At 52.9% G+C, this 27,851-nt stretch overlaps 1 protein-coding gene across 1 annotated transcript; it reads left to right on the top strand.

Annotated features, from left to right (window-relative positions):
• The first annotated feature begins 960 nt into the window (after positions 1 to 960).
• Positions 961 to 27,851, top strand: SH3BP1 (SH3 domain binding protein 1). The gene is made up of 20 exons (XM_032779146.2): positions 961 to 1,116; positions 3,556 to 3,598; positions 5,905 to 6,009; positions 7,040 to 7,116; positions 7,429 to 7,540; positions 7,755 to 7,831; positions 8,446 to 8,581; positions 9,592 to 9,660; positions 9,953 to 10,043; positions 10,563 to 10,705; positions 10,788 to 10,899; positions 11,269 to 11,350; positions 17,287 to 17,367; positions 17,835 to 17,951; positions 18,956 to 19,053; positions 19,829 to 19,961; positions 20,889 to 20,989; positions 22,144 to 22,552; positions 25,843 to 26,579; positions 27,440 to 27,851. The coding sequence occupies exons 1-20, from the start codon at positions 1,055 to 1,057 to the stop codon at positions 27,763 to 27,765; spliced, it is 3,111 nt and encodes a 1,036-aa protein (XP_032635037.1). The 5' UTR covers positions 961 to 1,054; the 3' UTR covers positions 27,766 to 27,851.

Raw genomic sequence — 27,851 nt, 5'->3', positions numbered from 1 at the left:
GGGTGGGAGCCCTATTTTTGAATCCCTTCTTCACCTCGGGCCAAGGAGGGGTTGAACCTCCCATATCCCAGGGGAGCACCTTGACCACAGGGCTAGAAGAGACTGGGTTTCCCCCATTTTATGAATAGCACCTCAGTCTCAAAAAAAAAAAAAGAAAAATGGCCAAACCAATTTGGTGAATTTGTGTCAAATTCACAAATGGTTTGGGGTCAACCAAAACTGCATTTTTTGGCAAATAAACTCTTCATCTGACCAAAAACCAGGAATGAAGGGCAATGGCAGAGCTGGCCAGGGATTCCAGGGCAGGTACAGCTGGGAGGCTACGGGTCACAACTAAGATGCATTGGCAGAGCTGCTGGGAAGCTAACCTGCCTCCTGCCCACTCTGTGCCTGTCTCTAGCTAGTGAGATCAATCGCCTGAGTCCCCAAGTGAGTTTGACAAGGCGTAAGGAAGGCAAAGTAAGCACCAGTAGAGACAGCATGTGGGAAACAAGAGGAAGAGCGTGTGGGCCCTGCGCTCTGGTTAGGTGGTGGCGGATGCTTGTTCTGCCTTGTTACGTGTTTGCTGTAAAAATATTTCCCCTTTAAGGCTTGGCTGAAGTTATTTATACTTGCGGGGTGGTGACAGCAACAGAGAGCAGCAACAGGAGCACTGACTGCTCTTACCTGCTCAGCAATGACAGGGGGTGGGTGAGGGTGGGAACCAGACCAGAGAGGAAACCAAGGAGAGAATGAGAAGGAAGGAGACGTGAGAGAAGGAGCTAAAGGAGAAAAGGGAGGCAGGACACCAATAAGCAAGAAGGAGTGAGAGAACTGGAGGAGGGAGGAGAGAAAAGGGCGGGAGTCTGAAGCGAAGTCAGAACAGAGAGAAAGGGGGAGAGAAAACAGCAAGTGGGGAGGGAGGAGAGGAGAGAGGGAAGTAACGAGAAGCGCAGTGGGGAAGAAGAGGCAGCGGGCTCTGGCTCCTCCGATGACAAGTGCAGCTGGCTGGTGCTGAGTGGGGGAAGCCACTCGTGGGGGCGGTCAGTGCTGCGCTCTCTTCTCCACTCCCAAGATGATGAAGAGGCAGTTTAATCGGATGCGGCAGCAGCTCTCCTATCCCGGCATCACAGGACGGTAAGGACTCAGCCTCGAGCCCTTCAGCTTTCCACTGGCAGGGCTGCCAGGGAGGGCAGGAAGCTGCACTGGAGAGCGTTGCACCACCACCACCCAGCCTTCCATCAGGTCGAAGGCCGGACGCGCGCCTGTCCCGGAGCTGGGGAAGAAGCTGTGATGACCACTGAGGCCCTGCGACTGAGTGACCGTGGAAGGGGGCCGGGGTTGCTTAGAGCAGCCCCAGTTGTGGGGAAGCTTTAGCTAACCCCCAGGGAGACTTGGGTAACTCGGCCCTCTTAGCTGGGAGAGCCGGAGGGATGCAGCGATGTTGCTCAGTAGCGACTCCCTCTGGTCATTTATAAAACCAGGTTAACAAAGAGCTGCTGGCTGGCTCCACTTGTCCTCCTGGACCAAGTAGCGGGGCCCCTGCATCCAGTCAGACCCCGAATTGCCCTGTAATCTCAGCTTCAGTGGTGTGATTCAGCCCCATAATTATCAGGCCAGGTGGTGACCCTAAGCCTGACAGGCAAGGCAGGGAGATCCTGTCGCATTGTACCCCTCTGTGCAGCAGGATGGCAGCCAGGGGGTAAGACCACGGACATGTAGAAGTCGGCAGCAGAGGGAATCCCTCAGGCCCCATTGGGGCAGAGAGGAACAAGGATGCAGGAAAAGGAGTAACAAGAGAAAGGAACATTCCCTACCAGGGCTTCTCTCCCTCCTGGGCTAGAGGCCTCCTTTGGAGCTGAATCCTCCACATGGTGCTATAGGAGCTTCCTCTTGTATCCCCTAGTGTCTCAGAAAAGCCTGCCTGAGGTGGAGAGGGGAATGGGGAGTGTCTCAGTAGGCTGATGAGAAGGGAGGGGGCTCCAGGCATATGCCCTGCTCTCCTTTCCTCTCTGGGTCTCTAACTGTATTTCCATTCCTGCCATTCCCTAGCCCAGTGCCGCCTCTGCTTGATTGTTTTTCTCTCTGTCCAATTGTTCCTCTTGCAAAACCTTGAAAAGTCCTGGCAGGGCTGGGCTCTCCCGTCTCGGTTCTCACTCCCACACACGCACACACACATTGTTTTTTTAAATGTCAAGAGGCTGAGAATGGCTTTAACTCATTTCACTGTTTGCTTGAACCCCCAGGCCAGGCGAGTGGGTCTTTCACTGGGAGCAGTAGGTTATACTGCTGCGGCTCTTCCCTCCCCCTACCCCAAAGCAGTCCCCTCCCTCAATTCCCCCTCCCCCTGTGTAAGGACTAGAGCACTTGCAGTGCCTCTCTTCTCCCCACATCCTCTGCATTAAAGGGGTCCCCAGCTGTGTCCAGCCAGGAGATTTCATTAGGGCCTGACAGAGCATCAGTTTGTTCAACCCAGCTACAAGGCCCCCTCACAGGCTACGGATCTACCTCAGCGCCTCCCTTCCTCAACCTGCTGTGGGATCCCACTGACATCCCTCTTTAATTGTCAGCCCTCTTTAACCACTGCCACCCTACCCTCCCGCTGCTGCTTCTCCACTTCACCTGCCCTTCACTCTGGGCACAGTCCCTGAAAGAAGAAAACCCTGGATTGGATGGACTCTGGGGGCAGCCCCTGGGAGGAGGAGGAAGAGAAGAACTAAGAGCTGCCCAAGTGCCTAGTGATTTTGGATGTCCAACCCCGACATGTCTTGTAGGTCCCTGGTCACTAGGGGCTGGGAGCTCAGCACCTCCTGACAATCAAGTGTCTCTGGTGGGGTGCCCCAAATCACTAGACACTTCTGAAAATCTTGGCCTAGATCCCTTGTTCAGCTGAGAAGGAGCCAGCGTGGACCTCCAGTGCTATTACTCCATCCTGTGCCTAAGTCCCAGCCAAGGCCGGCTCCAGGGGTTTTGCCACCTCAAGCAGCCAAAAAAAAAAAAGAGCTGTGATCACAATCTGTGGCAGATCCTTTGCTCCCAGCAGAAATGAGGGACCCTCTGCCAAATTCATAGAATATCAAGGTTGGAAAGCACCTCATCTAGTCCAACCCCCTGCTCAAAGCAGGACCAATCCCCAGATTTTTACCCCAGATCCCTAAGTGGCCCCCTCAAGGGCTGAGCTCACAACCCTGGGTTTAGCAGGCCAATGCTCAAACCACTGAGCTATCCCTCCTGTCTGAATTGCTGCCAAATACCTGAAAGTGCTGCCCTGCTCCGGAGTGGCCGCCCCAAGCACCTGCTTGATAAGCTGGTGTCTGGAGCCGGCCCTGGTCCCAGCCCCCTCTGATCTCAGGGTGGGAGCCATTCCCACACCTCACATCCGCTTCCCATGGGCCCATCTGAAAGCTCCTCTTAGTCAAGCCCAGCTTTAGATGAGGTGACCCAGGATCCACCATCTCCCATCCCCCTGGACCAACCCAGAGCAGCTGTGGTTCAGTGCCCTCCTTCCTGAGGAGGCTGGCTGGAGGTCACCAAGTGTAATAAGTCTCTCTCTCCCTCCTACGCCCTCTTCCCCAGAGCCCAAGAAACAGCCGAGTTCCTGACTGAAGACTTGCTGCAGGTAAGGCCTGGGTTCAGTCCGTGGGCATGTGTGGGCCTGTGCCTGCATGTCAGGTGAACATCTGGTGTGTCCGCGTGAGAGTTCCTCTCTCTCTGTGTTTATATCAAAGTCACAGGGCAGCCTCAGCCTGGATTTTTCTGCATCCTGGAATGCAGCAGTGGGTGATAGGCCTCTGTCATAACCAGAAAGGGAAGGGTAACAACCAGGGCCGGTGCAAGGATGTTTCACGCCCTAGGCAAAACTTCCACCTTGCACCCTCCCCCGTCCCCGAGCCCCTGCCCTGAGGTGCCCCCTTCCCCCATGGCAGCTCCCCCCCTCCGCGCTGAGGTGCCCCCCCGTGGCAAGCTCCACCTACCCACCCTCTGCCTGAGGCAACTCCCCCCGACCCACAGCTCACCCCTGCTCACCCTTGCCACAAGCACCCCAAGCACGCCATGGCTACTTCACTTCTCCTGCCTCCCAGGCTTGCAGCGCCAATCAGCTTATGTGCCGCAAGCCTGGGAGGCAGCAGAAGTGAAGCAGCCACGGTGTGCTCGGGGAGGAGGTGGGGCAGGGGTGAGCTGGGGCGGGGAGTTCCCCTGTGTGCCACCCCCACCTTCCCTTACTTGCTGCAGGCGGCCCTCCCTGCACTCCCCAGCTCCCGCTCCCTCTGCCTACATGCCGGCCGCGACCGGAGCGGCTGAAGATCCAGCCGCTGTGGTCGCTGCCAAAAAAATGCTGCCCCCCAAATGCTAGTGCCCTAGGCGACCGCCTAGGTCACCTAAATGGTTGCACTGGCCCTGGTAATAACCCTCCTGTGTACAATACTATAAAATCCCTCCTGGCCAGAGGCACCAAAATCCTTTTACCTGTAAAGGGTTAAGAAGCTCAGGTAACCTGGCTGACATCTGATCCAAAGGGCCAATAAGGGGACAAGATACTTTCAAATCTTGGGTGGGGGGTGGGAAGGCTTTTGTTTGTGCTCTTTGTTTTGGGGGTGTTCGCTCTTGGGACTAAAAGGAACCAGACATCAATCCATGTTCTCCAAATCTTTCTGAACAAGTCTCTTCTATTTCAAACTTGTAAAGAACAGCCAGGCAAGGCGTATTAGTTTATCTTTGTTTTCTCAACTTTGCTAGAGGGAGGTTTATCCCTGTTTTGTTGTAACTTTGAAACTAAGGCTAGAGGGGGTTCCTCTGGGCTCTTTGAATCTGATCACCCTGTAAAGTTATTTTCCATCATGATTTTACAGAGATTATTTTTACCTTTTCTTTTTAATAAAATCCTTCTTTTAAGAACCTGACAGAGTTTTCCATTTTCCGAAGACCCAGGGGTTTGGGTCTTTGATCACTTTGTAACCAATTGGTTAGGATATTATTCTCAAGCCTCCCAGGGAAGAGGGTATAAGGGCTTGGGGGGATATTTTGGGGGAAGAGAAACTCCAAGTGGCCCTTTCCCTGTTTCTTGTTAAATCACTTGGTGGTGGCAGCATACCAGGTTTTAACCTAAGCTGTTAGAAATAAGCTTAGGGGGCTTTCATGCAGGTCCCCACATCTGTACCCTAGAGTTCAGAGTGGGGAAGGAACCCTGACATGGTGGCAGAGAGGTGGGAACATTTTTGAACTAAAAGCACAGCAGAATTTTAAAAGGACAAATGTTTCTTGTTAGAGTTTTTTCTTTCTTTGCCTGAAGGCAGAGGGGTCAAGTTACAGTAGCAAAGCAATTTTCACATCTAACAAGCCTCCCTGATTACATCAGTGGGGGACAGAGCTAACCTTAAGCCCGAGCCCTGCCTCCCATGCTAGCTCTGCTGCTGAGGCCTTGTTTCTAGCCACGTTAGGGACTCCAGTTACAACACAGCCTGGCCGCCTTGGAACATGGGTTGGTTTTTCCTGTGTTGATCAGACAAAACCGTGTTATAACCACATTAAGGAAACTATGTAACATCTACCAAGATCAAGCGGTGGTAGAACAGGGTCACCATGCAAACGGGCTGTACCTGTAGTGTAGGCAAGACTTCAGAGTCCATCCCTCCATCACTCTCTGGCAGTGGTGTGGGATGGGGACACAACACCTCACCAGATCCCACACACGCAGGGAAGGCACCAGAGGGACATGGATAGATGTCAATAGGCAGAGGGGGTCACCCTGTGCCCTCTGGAAGAAGGGAAGTTCTCTTCCCTCAATTCACAGTTGCCTTCTCATCTAGGAAACCCCAGCAGAGAGATCCCAAGGCGACCCTGGAACCTGATACATTGAGGGGTGGCTGGGGAAGGGAATCCCCCAGCCCAGCCCCACCCGCTTCCCAGTCTCTTCTCTCTCTCCAGATTGAGCAGAGAATCGAGCCCGCCAAACGGGCAGCACACAATGTGTCCAAGAGGCTCCAGGCATGCCTGCAGGGGCAGTGCGGTGCAGACATGGAAAAACGAGTGGTAAGTGCCTCTGCCCCATGCCCTGCTCTCCAGGAAGCTGCCTCTTCAGCCTACACATGAAGAATATGTCAGCCCCTCCCCCAGCAGCCCTGCCCAGCCGCTCCATGCGAGACTCTGCTGGGTGGAAGCTGCTTCAAGAGTGCAAAGCGCCTGAGACTTGAGTGTTACAGCGTCACATTTATTCCTCTCCACCATGGAGGGTCTGGTCTGTGCTCTGGAGAGATCAAGAGGTGGTGGCAATGGGGAAGTGGAATGCTGAGCTTTCACAGCTAGGTCACTGCTTCTGCTAGAGCCTTGGGGTGAGATTGGCTGTTACTGGGGGCCGGGAAGAGAATGGAGAACGTTTCTCCTCTAAGTCGCTGGTTCTGATCTGCTCAGATTGGAACTACAGCGCTTAGGGGGCTGGGGAATGAATAAAAGACCTTTTCTCCTCTAAATTGCCATGGGTTTTGAGCTGCTTTGGGAGACTGTATGCACAGAGGAATAAGATGCAGAACATTTCACCTCAGATGTGACGGTACTTTGACCTCCCATGTAGTATGCCTGTCCTAGAGTGAAGGGGTCCTGACCCTGAATAATCACACTCCACTCAGGGTAATCTTCTCCTCCATGGTACAGCTCCCTAGACTCCAGCATTCTGGAGTGGGGTGCACAGGTCCGGACTAGCTGTTGAAGGACTCTGCACTAGCGGGACCGCTGCAGAGTGGGGATTAGTTGGAGAGAGCGAGGCAGGGTTTTGGAGCGTTAAAGACCATATTAGCCATTTGCATCATAACCCCTCCCGTGTATGTCCTTGGCTTCTGCTTTGATACTCATGCTGGTGAGGAGGATTCTGAGGAGGGACTGTGAGGTGGGGACAGATGTGAAATGTGTCCTGTGTGAGGTGGCATTTCCTTGGCTGGCCCTGCCACCATCAGGTTGTGGTGCTGAAGGCGTCACTCCCACACTGGAAGTGGGAGGGAGGATCTGACCTGTCTGCTCACTGTTTCCTCCTCCCTCTCCCGCCCCCTCTCTCCTTGGCTCTGTGCAGAAGAAGCTGCCCTTGATGGCTCTTTCCATCACTATGGCTGAGAGCTTCAAAGAACTGGACACCGATTCCAGCCTCGGGTAAGTGCCCACAGGGAAGAGCCCTGAAAAGTATTAGCGCATATGGTACAATCAGTGCACACTCCCCAGGACACTGGTTCTGGGGTACATACTCCCAGACTGAGCCTCTGAGCACTTGCGTCAAGGTTAACACTGCAAGCCACAGGGCGGCACCCCGCCTCTGAGCATGCGCGCTGGGCGACCTCCAAGTGCAGCGGAATCTGGGAACTAGTGCTGGGATTGGCACTGCCTGCCTCCCTGGTGCACTACCCCTGGGGGGAGAGGGATAGGGTGTTTGGGGCCTGCTGTGATTCTCCCCTTCCATTCCTGCAGGAGAGCTCTAGAGATGAGCTGCTTCATACAAAGCATGCTGGCCAAAGTCCTGTCTGAGTTTGAAATCACCTTAGAGAGAGACGTCCTACAGCCTCTGAATAAACTGAGTGAGGTAGCCCTGATCTATCTCTCTCTCTTACCTTTGCTTTCCCCATCCCTTCTTTGCTCACTCTCCCTCCATCTCTCCTGCCTGCTTGTGCTCACTGGCCCACCTCTGCTCTCCCCCCACCTTCTCATCTCTCTCTCTTTGTGATTGTACAAAATGCAGCACAAATGCAGCACAGGGGTAGGATCTATAACTAACTCCCTCATCCAATCTTGGCTAGGAGGAGCTGCCTGTCATCCTGAAACACAAGAAGAATCTTCAGAAGCTGATCTCGGACTGGAACTCCATCAAGGGCAGGTACTGAGCGAGGGGGAGAGTGGTGGGTTGCAGCTGTGATCTAGATGATTGCCCCCTGAGAGTGGGGATTGAGGGGCTGGAGCTGACAGACCCTCGCTGATCTGAGGGTGCAGCTAAGTCTCTGACATGCAAGGATGAGTCCAGGTGCGTGCAGTGTGCACTTGTTAAGTCCCTTCCTGTTAAAGACATTGTGGATTCTGCTGTAAAATCAGAACAGGCAGTCGCCTGGGACAGCAAAATGTTCAGCCCTTCTTTGTATAGGTGACTCCAGCTGGTGCAGGGGCTATGTCCATGCCCCTAGGAGGACAGGTCCTGGTTCCAGGAGTGGTGGTGGTGGGATGAGGGTTCTCTATGTTCACACGTTCTGAATGAGCAAATCATGTGCCAGGGGCAGAAATGGAGGGTTTAACCCACAAGTAAATGCTCTGCCGAGGGGAAAGAGAAGGGCAACCCTGCTGCTTCTAGGCATATTTACATATCGGCCAGAGTTCTGATGTGGACGGAGGAGAGCAAATGGAGAAGCACAGACCCTCCAGCCAAGTGTCCGCATCCCTAGTATTAAATGCCATCAGGCTTCCAGGGTGTGGACCTGATTCTTCTTTCGCAACCCAAAGGCTGAACCAAGCTGTCAAGAACTCCAGTAACAGCGCTGGTGCTGGCCCCAGCCCTGGGGGGTCGTCCGCTGCCATCAAACTGGAGAACCTGAAGGAAGAGGAAGAGGAGGTGAAGCGAAGGGTGGAGCAGTGTAAGGCGAGTGGAAAACGAGTCTGCCCTCTTTGGGGAGGGGAAGCTGATGATACCAAGTGGGGGAAAGGAGGCCAGGTCTGGGTTCGTTCTGAGAGCTGGGCAATGACCCACTCACCTCCAGCGGTTGTGTCCCAGGAGGCCCCAGGAGCCAATCACTAGTTACAGGCTAGAGCTCTGTCTAGAGTGAGAGGGTTGGTCCAGATGCAGCCAGCACCAGTGGTGTGCTGGCCTTGGTAAGATGGCTGTGTCCCAGACTCTAGAGGGGGTAGACAGCTGGCGGACCCCAGTGCCAGCTCCACGCCCCAGTGTAATAGAGTAGTAAAGGCTTTTGAGCAGCAGTGTGGTGGTCAGAGAGTAAAGCTGCTGCAGAAGAGTTGGTGGGGTGCTCACCACAGAACAGAGAAACCTGCAGCAAAGAGGAACATACTGTAGAACGGAAGGTCCATCTTGTGGCTCAGGGACAGGCCTGGCACTCCTCGGATCAGAATTCAGCTCCCAGCTCTGCCACAGACTCCTTGTGGGACCTTGGGTAAGTCGCTTCAGTTCTCTGTGCCTCTGGTCCCTGGGGGTGACAACCCTGCCTTCCTCCCTGCCTACGTCTGTCTTGTCGACCCAGATGGTGAGCTCCTCCACGTGAGGACTGTCTCTCATGCAGCACCTAGCACAGTGAGACCCTGATATTCGCTGGGGCCTCAACCTCAATCATAATAACAGAGAAGCATAGAGACTTATTTCCTGGGGGGCTGAAGGGACAATGTGAACACTGACCTTTGTAACCCCAAATCTAACAAGCCAGTTCCTCTGGGGTGCTGTCTTCATTTGCCTCTGCTCCAAACACCAGTAAGACCCCCTGCATCTCTTGCTGTAGCCTGCCATGTGTTTGTGACCCAGATCTGGCTATGGGAGCATTGTCTGGGGGACTGGCAGGGTTAATGATGAGGGCTGATGGGGGGGGCCCCTTCACTGTGGTGGTGCTGAGGAGAAGGTTAATGTTCGCTCTATCTCCTCTCCAGGATGAGTATATGGCTGACCTCTATCACTTCTCCACCAAGGAGGACAGCTATGCTAACTACTTCATCAAAGTAAGTCCTGCCCCCCCCCGTGCTGTTCTCTCACCCCCAGCTCGTTCCCATTGTGTATAAGTCCCCTAGGGTCTCCATGTTGCTCTGGCATCTTCTCGGTCCCATCTCACCGCCCTGCCACTGCTCGCAAAAGAGGCTTCTCCCCTGCTGCTCCCACTCCGTCTTCACCACTTTCCTTTGCATCCCACGTCCCATCTGAAAGCACCCATCCCTGTCAAATGCCCCGGGACCCAGTGTCTCTGAGAGACGCTGTGCAGAGTAAAGCTGTGTTTGCCTGTGATCTGTCTGACAGCTGATGGAAATCCAAGCTCAGTACCATCGGAAGTCTCTTGAATCTCTGGACACAGTCTTGGCGGAGTTGAAGGAGACCCACAGCCAGGCAGGTGGGTAGGACAAGCTGGGCCGGGGCAGGGTTTTGTGGATGGCAGTGCGAGTAGCTACACACGGCATGTAGGCAGAGGGGGTCAATTCTCTCTACTGCTTCCTCAGGGTCTCTCCAAGCTCCCACTGAGCCGGCTTGCTGGGCAGCTCTCTTCCTCGCCCCGTTACACTGGGATTGTGTGAAGGCAGCAGGACGAGCTTTGCGCACCAAACTGACCCCTGCCGACGTATCTCAGCCCTCACTGAAGAGACCAAAGCTAGGAGTGAGAGGAGAGTTAGTCTCTCACGGCTCATTTGGTCCTCGGCCTCCCTGCTGGGTCTGCCAATTGGAGGGCAATTTACAGCCAGGCATGGTGATGGCGGTTTGGTGATATGGAGCCTCTGTCCTGCTAGGAAATGGGGTGACACCTCTCAGTTTATTTACCACGAGCTGGTTGTTGGACGGTGACGAGAGACTCCAAGTGCCCTCTCCACTTGGGGTTTGTCCTCCACCCCTTCCTTATCTCTCTCCTCTTTTCCAGAGCCCCCTTTCCCCGTGGATACCCCAGTGTCAGGGTATTATGGGGTGCCATTGGAGACGCACCTGAGGACTTTGGGTCGGGAGATTGCCCTCCCCATTGAAGCCTGTGTCATGATGCTGCTAGCGTCGGGCATGAAGGAGGAGGTAGGTGCTGTTTGCTGCTTCCTTCCCCCCACCACAGCCAGTCCGTCCTGCTGTCATGCTGTCTCTCACCTCCCTCCTCTAGGGACTCTTCAGGTTGGCCGCGGGGGCCTCGGTGCTGAGGAAGCTGAAGTGCAGCTTGGCCAGCGGCTCCAATGCACTAGAGGAATTCTACTCTGACCCACACGCTGTTGCAGGTACGTGCTAGAGGCCCTAGGTAAGGGCCCCTGAGAGACTGACTGGACAAGTAGCAGCCTCAGAAGCATGCTTTAAAACGGCAGTTCTCAAACTGGGAGTGGGATCATGAGGTTATTATGGGGAGGTGGCAAGCTGTCAGCCCCCACGCATGCCGGGGCTCTGGCTGTCAGAGCTGGGCGGCCAGAGAGCAGCAGCTGCTGGCCAGATGCCCACCTCTGAAGGCAGCACAGCCCCCAGCAGCAGTACAGAAGTAAGGGCAGCATGGTATAGGGGAGTCAGCAAAGCCTGAAATAATTTCAAAGGGGTTCTGAGCAAAAAAAAGTTTGAGAACCCCTTCTCTAAAGCATGACCCTTTGCCTCCATCTCAGGTGCACTGAAATCCTACCTGCGAGAGCTGCCCCAACCCTTGATGACCTTTGAACTCTATGATGACTGGTTTAAAGTAGCCTGGTAAGAAAGAACCAGAGAGATGGACATTCTTAGGCAGGCTAAATTATCAAAAGGACCCCTCTGATTATGGAATCTTCAGCAGGGGTGTCAAACATAGGGGTCCCCAGGCTAGATCTAGCCCGCGTGATGTAGTGATAGCGTTCTGCCAAGAGGTACTCGTGACTGCATCGGTCACAAACCTCTCTGAGACTGGGCGGAATGCACTCTTCTATTAACATGACTGGCAGGAGGAGTTAATCTGAAGCCCCCCACCAACACAAACAGGTGTTGTGAATCAGCCCCAGGAGTTTGGATTGAGTGGGCAGAGGGCTTTTGCTGAGTACTGTTGTGTTTTGTGCATGTCAGTGAGGAAAGAAGCAACTGAAAGCACAGTGTCTAGACAGTCTGACCCTGGAAGAAGCCTGGGGAGAGGTTTTTTGGGTCAGGCAGCAGGCTGGAAAGGGTGTTCTTAGTACGGTGAGCAAAAGGTGCTGTTTCCTGCCATTTGATTCCTTCTGATTTCAGAGGCACAGGATTTTGTACATTCTTTGTTGTAACTAAACAAAACTACCTCAGAGAAATACTTGACTACCACCAACTTCTGCTCTCAACTGGCTCATGCCCAGGGCCTCACATTTTGGGTTGAAAAGGGGCAACACTCACGTTAGGAGTGGGATCTGGTTTCCAAGGAGAGAGCTGGTGAGCTTGGAACCATGATGGAACAAATCCCGGAAGAGCTTGCAGAAATCAAAAATGGCCAGCAGGATTTAAAACAAGCCCTCAAACAGGAGCTGGAGACTTCGCAAAAGGCATTAAGACAAGAGCTAAAGGTTTCCCAGAAAGGGCTCAGAGACCACTTGAAGGCTGAGAGGAGATCCTTGTTGGAACACCAATGATGAAGTGCCCGGGCAGGTTGGCAAAACCGGCTGCAACATACCCGGCTGGAATAAAACAGATTGATGAAGTGACCAACAGTCGGACTGCCATAGGCCAGAAGTTTTCCCACAAGACAGCAGAACCAAGCAAGCTTTAGCCAACTGGGAATGAGCTAGCTGAGATGAGCTGCCGCAAGGACTCAAGGAGCTGAAAATTCAGGTCCAGAGGAATTCAAAGGGTTGCTGACCACAGAGAAAGTCTGCCGCCTGAATGAGGAATTGAGCTAGCCAGAGGATGTGGGGAAGGCCAGACATTTACAAGTTTTCTACCCGGTTTGTAATCCACAGCGGCCCAGAAGGGAGAGGTTGGTCTGTCCCAGCTCAGATGAGGCAAAAAATCCCTATCATTGAGGGAAAAACTCCCTGGGAAGCTTATGTGGTTCAACTCAACATAATAGCACCAATGAATGGCTGGGAGGAAGGACAGGAAGGGGCGTTACTCACAACTTAGGTGGCCCAGCTCTGATTGTGCTGCAGATCTTACTCCTAGAAAACAGACTGTGTAATCCAGACCTGGTAAAAGCCCTTGACATATGGTTTGGAGCTCGCCATCAACCTGAGCTGGCCAGGGCACAGCTAAGAGCTAGAAAGAGAGGGAAAGAAGAAACCCCATCTGAACTGGCAGAGGACCTGCAGAGACTTGTGTTCATGGCATATCCAGATAACACAAAGGCTTTTAGGATGGGCTGGCAATGGACCAGTTTATAGATCTTCAGCGGAACTTGGACTTGCAGATCAAGATCAGCGAAAGGAGGCCTAAGACACACTGAGAGTTTGGGGGAATTGGCCACAGAATTTGAATATTTTCTTGCTGCAGTTCACCAGACAAGGAAGGAAACATCTGCTAGTGAGGAAGAGGCAAACTGCTTGCCATGAGCCCTGTAAGTACAGCTCTGCATCTGATGTGTCTGATGAAAGAGAGGATTTTAATCTGGTTTGTGACCGTATTGAATGATGATAAAAACTGATACATTTGGTTTGTAAACGAAGATAAATTGACATGTATGCAAAAATTAAAGGAAATGGTTCAGTTAAACGCTGGTGGTGTGACAAAACTGGCCACAGAAAGGATTGTTATAAATGCCAGGCAGACCAACACAGACTGCCACAAGTGGCTAGTGAAAGTCTCTCTCTTGCTCCCAGTTTGGAGAATGGAGGTACCCTGAGCTGGAGGTACCAGGATCAGCCCCGCCATTTTTGTTTAGATGTGGGCATTTGAACAATGTGGGTGTTTGACTACAGTAGGATCTGCAAAATGCACAGCGGTGATTGACACTGGCTCAGACACAGCCGTTTATTAAACTAGATACATTAAAATGTCTTGGGAATCAGGGTTCCAAAACCGAACCACCTAACCGTTTTCAAGTGGAGACAGTGACTGGGGCAAGGGCACCTGTCCCAACCTAGGTTTGAAGAATGGACCTCTGGAATTGGAGCAAGAAGTCTGGGTGGCTGCCATAGTGCATGAGCTCATAATTGGCTTGGATTTCATTATGGCTAATGCCTGAGGAATCCAGTGCCAGGGAAGGTGACTTACAGAGTCAGTCTGTGGAAATTGCCCTTTAGAGATATGGGCCAGGCAGGTGAGACAAATGGTGTGTAGGCAGTTGGTTTGCAGTGAGTGAACTATCCCCAGAGGCAGAAACTATTTATAACAGGTACATGCTGTAGTAGCTTTCCAGCAAGGGAGTGGTTGAAACCTGTTCTGAGTCTCAGGGAATACTTAGCTGCTCAAGCTCCTGTGAATCTGAAACAGCCAGGAACTGATTTCTGTTCATTTGCTGAATGTTTCTGACAAGCAGCAAATAGTGAAGAAGGGAAACTGTTTAACTGGCCCTCAGGGTGTGATTTAGCATGTGATTTAGCCTGAGAAAGGCTCTGGTGATGACTGCTCCTGTCTTGGCCTATCTATGTTTCAAAACCCCTTTTATGCTGGACACAGATGCTAGTGCTTATGATATGGGGGAGAGAGCTTCAGTTTGGCTCTTCTCTCCTTCCCCTCCTCTCTCCCCCGTGCATCTGAGAATGTAGCTGTGGAAGTTGAGGCTGGAAAAGTTTTTACAGAGCTGAATCCCCCATTCAAACAGAATAAGCAAGGGCTGGTTCAGCCAGAAATTCCACAGAAACAACAGGCATCCCCCCAGGGCTGACTGAAAGGGGTCCTCTCCCTGGTTGTTTAAAGAAAGACCATAGTGGGGGAGTGGGAGGGGGAAAAATCTGAGTGGGACACTGGATGGGAATGAAAAGCAATTTGGACTGGTGATGTGAAAGCATCTGGACAGAAGGCCACTATACCTATATAAATCATTTAACCTTGTATCATTTTTAATTTGCTAAACTGTTTATTTGCATTTTGTTTGGGATGGGTCATACAGGGTGTCACCACTTTGGGGCATCACCAGGATGATGGGAAGAGCTAAAATGGGGGGAGTGTTATGCTGAGAGGTACTGGTGGTTTCCCTCACAAACCTCTTTGCATGTGAAAATGCCCTTCAGTTAACATAACTGTCAGGATGAGTTAATCAGAAGCTCTCCCACCTAAAACAAAAAAGGAGTTCGTGAACCCACCTGGGAGTTGGACTAAGTGGGTGGAGGACTTTGGGGGGAGAAGGGGCAGTCTGAAAAGAATGTTCTTGGTGCTGTGAGCAAAAGAAGCTGTGTCCTGCTATCTGATTCCTTCTGAGTTCAGAGACACAGAACTTTGTACATTCTTTGTAAATAAGCAAAACTGCACCAAAGAAATCCCTGACTGTCACCGATTTCTACATGGATGATATTTTCATCCTCTGGACAGACAATTTAAACTTTCTCACAGATTTCCATCACAACTACAACTACCATCACCAATCCATTAAACTCTCTCTGGGATGCTCCCACACTAGCATCAAGACGCTAGACACCCCTATCGGCTTCAACAATGGAACCGTACAGACAGCTATATACAAGAAATGCATGGATCGCCACACCTACCTTCATAGATCCAGTAAGTACCCCAAACATACCAAGAAAGTTATCTACAGCCGGGCACTCTCATACCACAGAACATGCTCCGGGATATGCATCTTAATACACTCAAAACAGCCTTCACCAAACAAGGACACTGCACCAGAGAAGTAAATCACATCATGGAACAAGCCACCTAAATACCTTGAGAGAACCTGCTTCAATACAGAAATAAAATCCCCTCCCACCGCACACCCCTAAGTGTCACCTATCACCCCACAATGGAGGAAACCATACAGGGTATCAACAAACAACCATAACCATACTTGATGGAGACCCCATCCTGACAGAAATCTTTCCTGAACCCCTTCTTCTGGCCTTCAAACAATCCCCCCTACCTCTCCAAGCTCATCATCAGAAGCAAGCACCCCTCAGACCAGGACGCACCAACTCAAAGTGGTATCAGACCCTGCCAGAACCACAGATGCAAAACCTGCAGACATATATCCACTGCTGTAATGATCAACACCCCTCATAACACACCTATCAAGATCCAAGGGTCCTACACATGCCTATCACAACATGTGGTGTATCTCACCCAGTGCACTAACTGCCCCAATAACAATTATGTGGGTGATACCAGACAATCATTCCGCTCTGTAATGAACTCACACAGGAAAATGATAAAGGATGAAAACACCACATCACCGGTGAGTGAACACTTTTCTCAGAGCAGTCACTCAATATCTGACCTATCAGTCCTCACTCTCAAAGGAAACCTGCCCAACACCTTCAAGAGACAAGCCTGGGAGCTTAAATTCACTACTCTGCTAGACACAAAAAATCATGGACTGAATAGATACACTGGATTACTGCAACAATCTGGAACCCACTAACACACATCCCAGCTGCTTTTTTCTCCTCCCACCCTACCTTCCTTTCCTCCATGTGACTCGGATGGGTGCAGTTATGTTGTAGCCGTGTCAGTCCCAGGATATTAGAGAGACAAGGTGGGAGAGGTAATAGCTTTTATTGGACCAACTTCTGTTGGTGAGAGAGACCTGCTCTCCAGCTTACACAGAGCACTTCTTCAGGGCTGGGAAACTTACTGACAGGACAGGTCCACACTACAGACTTGCACCAGCACAGTTCTGCCATTGGCTTAATAAGTCCCCCTCTGTGAGGCGTCTTCACCAGAAGCACTACAGCTCCTCACCCACCTTGTCCCTCTAATACCCTGGGACTGACAGGGCTGCAACATCACTGCACATGCCCGTTTCTGCTTTCAGCTGGCACGTCCCCGGGGCCCCAAACTTGACTAGCTGCTCAGGTTGAAAGGGGGCAGGACTATATTCTCATTGCCCAAAATCTAAGCTTTCCTTTTTAGAAAGAAAAATATGTTTCTAGCCCCCTTAATTGTGGAGAGAATGTTCCGCATGTGAACTGAGTTGAAGGCATGCAGTGCTGTCTGCCTGAGTGTGCAGAGAGCCTGAAACAAAGACTCGGGGGTGAAATCTTCTGGCCCCTATTCATCTGATTGGAGTATCAATTTTAAAGTCCAGTGATGATGATGCTTTTGTCAACATTAGCTATTTAATGGCTGGTCATTTTAGGGAATGGAATGGAGGTAGGGTGGTAGGAGTGAAGCCAGTTGGGTTGGCATTTGGGAATTGCTGCAGGAAAGGAAATGCAGAGGAAGGAACAGAGGAGACTCACAAAGACAGGAAAGGGAGAGAGAGAGAGAGAGAGAAAGGCGATGGGGAAGGACGAGAGACAAAGGGTGGGAATAGCAGTGATCTAAATAGAAGCAGATTTTCTCCCTAGTGACTGCAACAAGAAGGCACTGAATTAATAATAAATAGCTGGATTCTCCCCTTGATCCCTTTGCAAGCCCCTGCTAACACCAGAGGGCTTTGTGGGGATCACATAGGAATAAGATCAGCCCTCTCCCCAAATGAGTCTGATCCCCTGTTCTTGAATGGAAAGGGAAAGGGGGTTCTCGCCTCTCCCTCTGACACTGCCCCATCCTTCCTTTTCTCAGGCCACATTAAATCTCTTCTTTTCCCTCTCCTCTCTCAGTTTCAAGGATCCAGAGGGCCGTCTACAGAGCCTCCAAGACACCTGCAGCCAGCTCCCCCAAGACAACTACAACAACCTGAGGTAGGGGGCAGGGATCCATCAGTCTCTAGGCTTTGCACTCTGCCCATCTCTGTGGTATCACAGTGCCTCAGCTGGTGAGTGATCCCCTGTCTTCTGAGACTAGTGGCTACAGTTCCCAAAGCACCCTGGCCTCAGCTTCTGCATGGCTCCCAGAGACCAGGATAGGGGGGATCCAAAGCTGAAGTTTGGTATGTTACAGTGCACAATGCCAACCCCTCAGAGAATGGGCACAGCCATTGCCATGCCCCCTGCCAACCCCAGGAGTAGAACCCTGGTCGCCTGCATAGCAGTCACACTGAGACCAGGGCCTGGTCTCCACGCTTTTGGCAGCCCAACTTGCTCTGAGGGGGAGAGAGACCCAGCTGAGAATCCTAGTCTCCTCATGTGGCTATGCAGAGCACTGACTCCTGCGGCCAGGAGGGGTGGCATTCCCCTGATATTTACTAACCCCCTGCCTTTTTCAACAGGTATTTGATCAGGTTTTTAGCTAAGCTGGCTGAACATCAGGAAGTGAATAAAATGACCCCTACCAACATCGCCATCGTCCTGGGCCCCAACCTGCTGTGGTCACAGCAGAGCAAAGGGTAATGTATGGGACTCCTCAGGGGGTCAGCAGCTGGGGGTGATCCAGGGCACGAACCTCTCCACCACCATCTCTGAATGTTTCCTCTACCAGCCTCCCCACGAAACAAGTGCTGTGGCTGGGAAGCAGCACCAGCCCTGGCTGGGATTTATTAACCATCAAGGGCAGTTTGAGAACTTTTAAAGGGATTCTTTTTTTTAATACCAATGGTCCATAGAGCTCAGTGCTGACCAGCAGCACCTGCTGCTATTCCCATCCTAAACTCCACTAATGTACCACACTCCTGATCTCGCCCACACCCCACTGTTCCAGTCCTAGGCCCCTGCCCCAGCTCTGCAAATGCACCCCAATCCTCACTGGATGCACCTCTTTCTGTTCCAATCCTGCCCCACCAGCCAGCAGTACTAATGTACCTCACTCCTGGCCTTTCATTGTCCTGCCCCCAACACACACCTCAGCCTCTTCACCTGTCCTGACTTGCAAACACCCCCTGCCGTTCTAGTGCGAGGATCGGCCCTCTCTCCCTCAGCTCTACCAATTCAAGGCCCTGCTGACCTGTGTGTCCCTCTGCCAACCCTGGCCCCCCAGCACATCGCTCTGCCAATCCACAGGGAGTTTGTGCAAGGGGGGCAAATGTCTATTGGGCAGTGGCTGAGACCCAGCACACTCGTGGCACATGTGACCTACGACAGGGCTTGAATCCAGGTTTTTCAAGGTGAAAGGGGCAGTGTGCTCATTGCACACAGTGCCACATAGCCCCCACCTCAGAGCTGTACCCCTCAGCTGTGCTTTCTGCTGTGAACCCCTGGTGCTAATAGCACCCCACAAGTTTTTGACTAGCTATAAAATGGGTTCATCCTGCTGCCTTCTATGATTACCCTCCAAACAGGCCCTATGTTCAGCAGAGAGATAGTCGCAAGCCCTGTTGCCAGAGGAGAAGCAACAGCCTCATTAACTGTCCATTTCTAGCTCCATCCTAACGGCTCCTTTCTCTCTGTCCCTCAGAGACCCATTACAGCTAGACCTGGCCTCCGTGTCCTCCATCCAGGTGGTGGGCATTGTGGAGGCCCTGATACAGAATGCCGACACTCTCTTCCCTGGAGGTAAGCCAATGCTGGTCTAGATCCTGGCTTCTCTTAGGGCAAGTCCAGTGGGGCCAGTGCTGTTATGCCAGTGTCGAACAGGTGGGAGTAAGTGCTGTTCAGAATCAGGCCCTGCGTGCTCAGAGTCCGAGATGAGAAGGGTACAAAACCAAAGGAGTGAGCCACACTGACATGAAGGGGTGTCCTGTCCAGGGCAGTTCCCTTCTCCTCCCCTGCCCTCGCTGGTAGGCTGGCGGCTGCAGTGCCGAACATGAAAAGCAGTTTAAAGCTGGGCAAGTGGGAGGGAGATCTCTGAGGCGGTACAGCTGGGCTCCCCACCCAGCCCTCCCCTCAGGCTCACTGTGAAATTTGGGGTCCCTCTCCATAGCTGGCTGCTCTAGCTCTGAGCCAGCTGCCCTCTCTTCTGGTGTCACAGCGGCCACTGGTGGGCAAAAGGTGTAATTGCAGTGCCTCCCTGGCAAAATGCATTTTCTGCAGGGGTCATGAATTCTGCATGTGCGCAGTGTTGCAGAATTCTCCCATGAGTAACTCGAGAAGAAGAGAGTGAGGGGTTCCTGTGGGTAGGTGAGTGGGTTCTGCAGGATAGTCTGTGTTGGCGGCGCTCTCCCGGGACATAATCCAAAGCCCACTGGAGTCAATAGGATTCTCCCAGTGACCTTTGGATCAGGCCCTTAGCCCTCTGCATGGGGTGGCTTTCCTTTGGGTGTGGGGAGTATCTGTGCAGACACTGAGGAGGGTGCTTCTGTACTGCATTAATTCACTTTATTTCTTAAAGAGATAGACTTCAATGTTTCGGGCATGTTCACTCCCCGCCCAGAGATCAAACCCAGTGAAGCCCCTTCAGTGGAAGAGCCCTCACCTCAGCCCCTTCCTGCCAGCGCTCCCTCTCTAACACCTGGAGAAGAAGCGTAAGTGTCTGGCCATGAGTGAGGCTGTGCTGTTCTGTCTGTCCCAGGCCCGCTGCAGAGAGATGGGGTCCTCACATCACAGCCAGTGGCATCTTCTGTAGGCGACTCTAAATACGAACTGAATCTTCCTCCCTTACCTGGAGGTTTGGCACGCACAGTGCCCCACCAGAAGTGAGAATGCTTCACAGTGCCCTGATATGTGCTTCCTCTTGAGGTAGGGCAAGAAGAAGGATGGTCCAGCATTAGTGTTCTAGCCTGGGATTCAGGAAATGTGGGTTCAATTCTTGATTCTGCCATAGACAACTCCCTGTATGACCATGGGCACCTCATTTAGTCTGTCCCCAAAATGGGGATAATGGTAGTGCCCTATCTCGTAGGGGTGCAGTGAGGCTCACCACATTGATGATTACAAAGGCACTCAAATGCTATGGTAAAGGAGGCCATATGAATAGGTCCTATGATAGTGGTGTTCAGTATCTTCTCTTTTTCGCTCTGTCCCCCTCCCTCAGCGTCCTGAATAAGCTGCACTGCTGACCTATGTCAGTTGTATAGCTGTCTCCGTATCCCACACCATTGTCTTCTAGTTATATCCCACTTGGCTGTCTGAGAGGAGAACCCCTTGCCACCAGTGTCACAAGAGGAGAGCTCCATCTGCTTCCCCAGTGACCCGCATCTTTAGCATGGTCACCCTGTACCAGTAACTGCTCACCCCATCCCACCTCCCACTCTGTACGACTAATCCTGGAACCCTGCACATGCGCATTTACAACCCCATGCAGCTAACAGCATGATCAGATGCTAGGTGTGTCACCCCATGTGCTGGCCACATTCACACAATGTCTCTCTAGAGACACACATATTTGAGGCCCATAGTTCAGGTCTCCAGCAGATGTGATTACAGAGACCTGACTTGCCCTTTCCCCACAGCAGAAGAGACCCCAAGACGTCCTCTGGTCCAGTCTCCCCAAAGGCGACCAGAACTTCTCCTGTGGCTGTGGGCCCCTCGGCTGATGACACCACACGCAAAAGTAAGTCTGGCAGGCTGACACACCTCAATGGGTACGGTCTGTCTCGCTTCCGGTGCATGACCCGGTGCTGATGGAGCTGCAGTTCAGTGAGCTCACCAGTCTGTTGAGGGATATGCCTCAGCTGGGCGAGGTCCACACTGGGGTACGTTGGTATCAGGGTCCTGCCTGAGTGGCACCACCAGTGCTGACCCCCATCTTGCCCTGTTCCAAGGTTTGCTTGCCCTCACCAGCCCTGCTTGTTCTGGGAGTGAAGGGGATGCTGGCAAGTGATCAGGGCTGGCTCCAGGCACCAGCGAAGGAAGCAGGTGCCTGGGGCAGCCAGTAGAAAGGGGCAGCACTCCGTCCGTTATTGGGGCGGCATGTCCAGGTCTTCGGCGGCAATTCAGCGGCGGTTCCTTCAGTCCCTCTCTTCCTTTTCGGTGGCATTTCAGCAGCAGCTCAATTGGGTTTTTCTTTTTTTTCTTCTTTCTTTTTTTTCGGCCCTGCAGGTGATAATGTCGGGGACTGTCTCTAAGCAAGGCTATGACCCAGAGATGTGGGGAAAGGGGCACTGGCTGGGGACTTGACCTGGTCCTGGCTGGGCATATTGGGATGTAACAGGCAGTATGAAACTGGGAGCATTTATTGAGCTGAGGCAGGTGAGCTCTGGCCTCTCTGGATGTTGGGCTTCTCCCCTGCCATAGGACCAGCCTCTGTCATGCCTCAGACGTCCCTAATGCAGTTTGACTTGTGGCCCAACTAGTGCAAAGAGAACACCATTGTGGGGCATTAATGACTATAAGCCTTTCAATTTACCCATCCTGCCCCTTCTGTAGAGGCAGCAAGCTCCTCCCCTGGCCGTGGGGAAGGTCTTGGCATTCTGCACTGGTGCCTCTGGCCAAAGCTGCTACGGGCAGTCCCCTAATTATTTGTGGGGTCCCTGTCAGGGATTAGGGCCCCATTGGGCTGGGCACTGTATGAATACATCATGGAGAGCTGGACCCTGCCTTGTCCAGTTCAGCCTGACTGGAAGGAGAGGAGCTGCGCCATGGAACTTGGGCATGGGAGTACAGGATGGGAGAGCCAGGAGTCAGGCTGCAGGCCTGCCATGTAGGGACCATATGGATGCAAAACAAGCTGGTAAAAGGAGTTTTGTTTCCCTGTTTGCTCTGCAGTGAAGCGAGCTGCCCCAGTCCGACCCATGGTGCCCCCACCACAGGTGCAACCTCGAATTCAAACGCCCACACCTCAAAACCCACCTGTGCCTGAGAGCACTGCCATCCCCAAAGTCTTCCCTCGCCGAACGGTGAGTGGGTCTGTGCGAGCTCCCGCTGTCCCACCTCCACTTCCACCCCAGCCTGCCGGACGCCAGAGTCGAGGTGCTCCACTGTCCCCCAAGTTGCCTCCAGACACCATGAGGGATGAGGCCTCTGCAGCTGGCCAACCTCCTGCACATAGTGACAGTACAGAAACCGCTGCAGACTGCACCCCAGAGGTAGAAGGGCCAGAGGAGCCATCATATACAGGAGGGCCAAGCTCTTCAGCCATACCCCAGCCAACGGTCCAGTCTCCAGAAAATGACTGAGACCCAGTGGAAACTTTGAAGGCATCAGTTCTGCCTGCCTGCCAAGGATCCAGAGAGGAGGAGGGAAGAGAGACTGGTGCTCTTTCAGAGTCCAGCACACCACCTACGTCAAAAATCTATCTAGCAGCTCAGCTGACAGGACCTTGTAAAGATGGACCAGGATGACCCTTGGGACTATGTTTCCTGGGAAGGTAGTTCACACATCTCCAGCCTTGAAAGTGTTCCCCTCTCCTCCATGTGCTTCCCTTCTCTCTCTCCCCAACACTCCTGCCTGTGCGTCTCTGTGCTTTCCAATCTCTCCCTTGAAACTGAGAACCCCACTGCTTCCCTCATCTCCTTTTATTGGCACCTCATTGCCTATGCCTTCCCAAAAGGACCAGTGAACTTACTCTTTCCTCTCCAACTACCAGAAACTTTCCATAGGAAGACACAAACTCCAGCTCCTGGAGTTCTAGGTTTCTGCCACAATCTAAGGAGATAGGGGATCATTAGATGCTTATCCAGCATTCCCCCTGAGCCTTCCCAAATGATTCTGCTTCATTCAACTAAACTCAGGTTTCATAAATCCCCTCTTGCACTTTCAAAGGATCCTACAGACTCTAGAGAGCAAGGAGTTCACGGCTCTTCCTTCTTTTTAAAGACTGGATTTCAGTTACAGGAAACTCATCTGTATCCAGAATGGTTTGGAGCCATTCAAAGTGTATTCAGAGAAATGGAGTGTATGCACTGAATTGCAATTGATTCACACAGCAGAGGCCATGACTGAGATGAGTTTCTAATGAATAAGGTTTGGATACACAGGGTTGTTCTGATGTTTTCTACACATGCAATGCAATAATTCTCTACCTTTGGGACCAACTTTGCCTTCAAATGAGTTCTGATAAACTCCTCCCACTAAGAATCTCTGACATTGACATGGTGAGGTTTGGGGTAGGACTATTTTTTTTTTCAATGTGTTGCTGATAAGTTATTTAAAGGCTTAAGGCCAAATTTATAGTTGGTGTAAGCAAGCACGACTTAACTAACTTCAGTGGGTTGATCACGTCTGCATTTGGTCCTGGGATTGTACGTGAGAAAACCCTGTAAAATAAATGCTGCTTTCTGTCTGTTGTGTTTTGCGGTATCTCACAGTTTCCTCTGGTAATGTACTTTTACAAATATATATGTACATATATTTTAAAGAAAAAGTCTCAACTTTGTCACACTGAATGCTTGCAGGGCGGATCCCTTCCTTCCCTTTGTTTTTCCACCTCTCTTCACAGAGAATACTAGGAGGTAGGAGACCATCCCAGCACTGAGTTAACAATGGGTTCCCCCATCCCCACCTGCAGTTTTCCCCTAGCCTCTGGAAATACTACAGCATTTAGTTCTCTACAGTGCATGAAAATCACATAAGCTCAGGAGTTTTTCTTCTCTCAGGCAAGCCAGAAATTATTACAACTCTTGGGGTAGACGGGGTGGTGGTGGAAAATCCTGTTTAAAGTGCAAGATACATGACTGACCCATAAGAATTGGGATAGGCAGTGCACCCTAAATATGGATCTGGAAGGTACGAGCTGGGCAGCTTGGATACTATTACAGTCACCATGGGTTAGAACTGTTAGATGACTAATGGAGGCAGGTCCCAGCCTCCTATGACCTCCCATTCCCCACTTCTAACATGTTTCTCCCTGCCTTTTTGTATATGAGCCAGCAGCCATCACCTCTGAGAGGGCCTATGGTTCTAGGGGGTGGAAAATCACATTGTGTGGGTACTTGGTCCATGGAGGGAGGGGAACAAAAAGGTGAGAGGTGACTGTTTAGTGCAGGGGTCAGTAACCTTTCAGAAGCAGTGTGCCAAGCCTTCGTTTATTCACTCTGATTTAGTTTCGCGCACCAGTCATACATTTTAATGCTTTTCGAAGGTCTCTTTCTATAAGTCTATAATATATAACTAAACTATTGTTGTATGTAAAGTAAATAAGGTTTTTAAGGTGTTTAAGCAGCTTAATTTAAAATTAAATTAAAATGCAGAGCCCCCGGACTGGTGGCCAGGACCCGGGCAGTGTGAGTGCCACTGAAAATCAGCTTGCGTGCTGCCGTTGGCACGCATGCCATAGGTTGCCTACCCCTGGTTTAGTGGGTCCATAAGGTGGTTAACTGCATCCCTTCTGTAGGGCTGCCTGGACTCCCTGGTTTGAGTTCTCTGGCAACACTCTCTCAGCCCCCAAACAGCACTTGTTTCCTTCCCGGTGCTTTTCCTATGTGCCTGGCCAAAGGAACTGGCCAATTTAGTCTATGGACTTTACCACTTGTGGTTGCCCCACCACGGCCAAGCAGTCGCCCTTGCAGGAGCATATCTGTCCACCCCCACATCCGGCTACTTCCACCGCCCTCCTTGTAGTAGCTCTGAGCACCCTGCGGCCCGCCGGGGCTGTAACGAGCTGGGGGGGGATGGGGTCACAGCTGCTAGCGTGTAGGACACGCACCCTCTTGCGCTGCTGACTTGGCTATTCCGGGGGCAGGGGCTGCCCCCATGGTGTCTGTACAGCGCCTGGCACACGAGTCCCCTCTCCCGGCCGCCCTGCTGCAGCCAGGCAGGTGCCGCGGACAGGTCCCCAGGCGGCAGGCTGCAGACGAGCTGCGCCGGGGCCCCCGAGCGCCAGGAAGCACAGCGCCTGGCCCCATCCCCCCAGCCCAGCCCTATTGGCTGCGGCTGTCGTCTAGCCTCGACTCCCGCTTCGGCCGCGCTATCCGCCTGCCAATCATCTTCCTTTGCCCCGCCTCTCTTTTCTAGGCCCCGTGGGTCTGTCACTCTCTTAGCCCCACCCCATTCAATTTTACGAGCATCTCATTGGCCACTCGGTCACTGAAAGCCCCACCGGTAGCTGTCGTCTCACCCATTCGCCGCCTGCTGAACATTTTACAATATTTGATAGGCTAATGAGTCTGTCAATCTTTACTGCCCGCGCCTTCTCGTTTATTTCCTGATATTTGAGAAACTAAGCTAGCCGCCATTTTTGTTTTGCCCGCCTCCCTTCAGCTTTCTCCCCCTGTAATAGGCTAAGGCGGCTGGGGTTCTTTCCGGCTTATCGGTCGGAGCGGCGTATGGACGGACGCTGATTGGCTCTGAATACCTATCAATTCTTCCGTATCTTTCCTCTCATTGGCCCTCGAGGAAACATTCACAATCCCTCCTTGCTGTCCCAGAGTCGCTTTCCCCTTGCATGGGCGTGGCTAATTCTCCCTGCCCATCAAACCTCTCCGCAGTAGTGATTGGGTGCTGAGACCTCGCCTCCGATTGCGGTAGGGCTATAGCATTCATCCGTCACGCTTCCCCCACCTCCCGCGGTGATTGGAGGGCACTGGCCAGCCCCTTCCAGGTGGCCGGGCCGCGGGACTGCCCATCAGGCCGAGTGCGCGCGCTGATAGGCGGTGGCGCTCCGCTCAGCGGTGACGTCATGCCCGCGGGAGAAAGCGGCATGGCGGCCTGCAGGCGGCTGAGCGGGGCGAGCGCGCGGGAGGTGCTGGGCCCGGCGCGGGGGCTGCTGTTCGATTGCGACGGGGTGCTGTGGGCCGGCGAGCGGGCGGTGCCCGGCGCGCCCGAGCTGCTGGAGCGGCTGAGCCGCAGCGGGAAGGCCACGTTCTTCGTCAGCAACAACAGCCGGCGGTCGATCTCCGAGCTGGAGCAGCGCTTCAGCCGCCTGGGCTTCCGCGGCGTGCGGGCCGAGCAGGTCTTCAGCTCCGCGCTCTGCTCCGCGCTCCTCCTGCGCCAGCGGCTGCTGGGGCCCGGCCGGGTCTTCGTGCTGGGCGGGGAGGGGCTGCGCGGGGAGCTGCGGGAGGCCGGGCTGCGCCTGGCTGGGGAGGGCGACCCGGCCGGCGGGAAGGACGAGCCGCCGGTGCGCGCCGTGCTTGTGGGCTACGATGATCAGTTCACCTTCGCTAAGCTGTCCGAGGCCTGCGGCTACCTGCGCGACCCACAGTGCCTGCTGGTGGCCACCGACCCTGACCCCTGGCACCTGCTCAGCGACGGGCAGTGCACCCCGGGTGAGAGGCCCGGGAGCTGCGATCTCCAGTTGGGGAGGTCTGTGGGTCCCACCGCTGCGGCCTCCGGGCGCCTAGAGACTCAGGCCTGCCCCCTGCTGGGTCTGGGACCCCCCCTCCCCCCGCCTGGGTGCTGCTGCTGTTTCTCTCTTGCCACACTGAAGCTGCTGGGCTGAACCCCAGGGTGTTCCCTGGGCAGATGCGGCTCTGGCAGTTGTCCTGATCTCTGGGACTAGCTCTATGGCCCAGAAGGGAATCAAATGGCTCAGTCCCTTTCTGAGAGTGACCACCAAGGATGCTTGGTATCTATGGTGATGGGGCCCTGTTACCAAAAAACACCTATCCCACTAGAAACTGCACCAAGAGCTTTAATTCACTTCCCACAGCCAGTAGCTGGACTGGGCCAGGGACCTGTATGAGAGGTGCCATGCCCCGTCCCTAGTAGCCCGTTCAGATGGTGATGACTGATGGTGGTTCTCTTTCTCTGTGTCTTTATCTAGAAAAGACACATCTAATCCTTAAACTTCACTGAATCACCAGTAGTTATTATTTGTAATAGGAGCAGTGCCTAGAAGTGCCATTCATGAACCAAGACCCCATGGTGCTCGGTGGTGCCTGCCCCTGACAGTAAGGGCCCATCTCAAATAAGAGGGACAGTGCTACCCCTCAGACTCTGGGTATAAAGTGCACTGAACCTCTAAGAGGTAGGCAGACCTTTGAATTCCACTGACTGGCAGGGATGCCAACTCCCTGTCTGTCCTTGGATAACAAGCGTTTGTTCTGAGTTTCTCTCTCATGGCTGCGTCCCATAGTAGCTAAAATCTCATAACTGATTTGTGAATCCCTGTTTCTCTCCTTCCCAGGGACAGGGAGTCTCATGGCTGCAGTGGAAACAGCCTCAGGGCGCAAGGCGGTGGTGGTGGGGAAGCCAAACACGTATATGTTCGACTGCATTGTAGAGCGCTTTGGTGTGGACCCTTCCAGCACCCTCATGGTGGGCGATCGGCTGGAGACAGATATCCTGTTCGGCAAGAACTGTGGGCTTGCCACAGTCCTGACCCTGACTGGTGTGTCCCGCCTGGAGGAGGCACAGGCCTACATGGCCAGCGAGAGCCCTGCAGCAAAGGACCTGGTGCCCAACTACTATGTGGACAGCATTGCAGACTTGATAGCAGGCCTGGATGAGTAGGGGATGGGGTGGAGTGGGGGGGGGGGGTGCCAATCCCAGTCCCAGTTCAGATTTCCACCCATTCCCATTCTTCTCTCCCTTCTTTC

The sequence above is a fragment of the Chelonoidis abingdonii genome, chromosome 1 (genome assembly GCF_003597395.2).
Source record: "Chelonoidis abingdonii isolate Lonesome George chromosome 1, CheloAbing_2.0, whole genome shotgun sequence".
Classification (NCBI taxonomy): domain Eukaryota; kingdom Metazoa; phylum Chordata; order Testudines; family Testudinidae; genus Chelonoidis; species Chelonoidis abingdonii.
The sequence above is the reverse complement of the archived record's forward strand: the minus strand, read 5'-3'. Positions and strand labels throughout refer to the sequence as shown.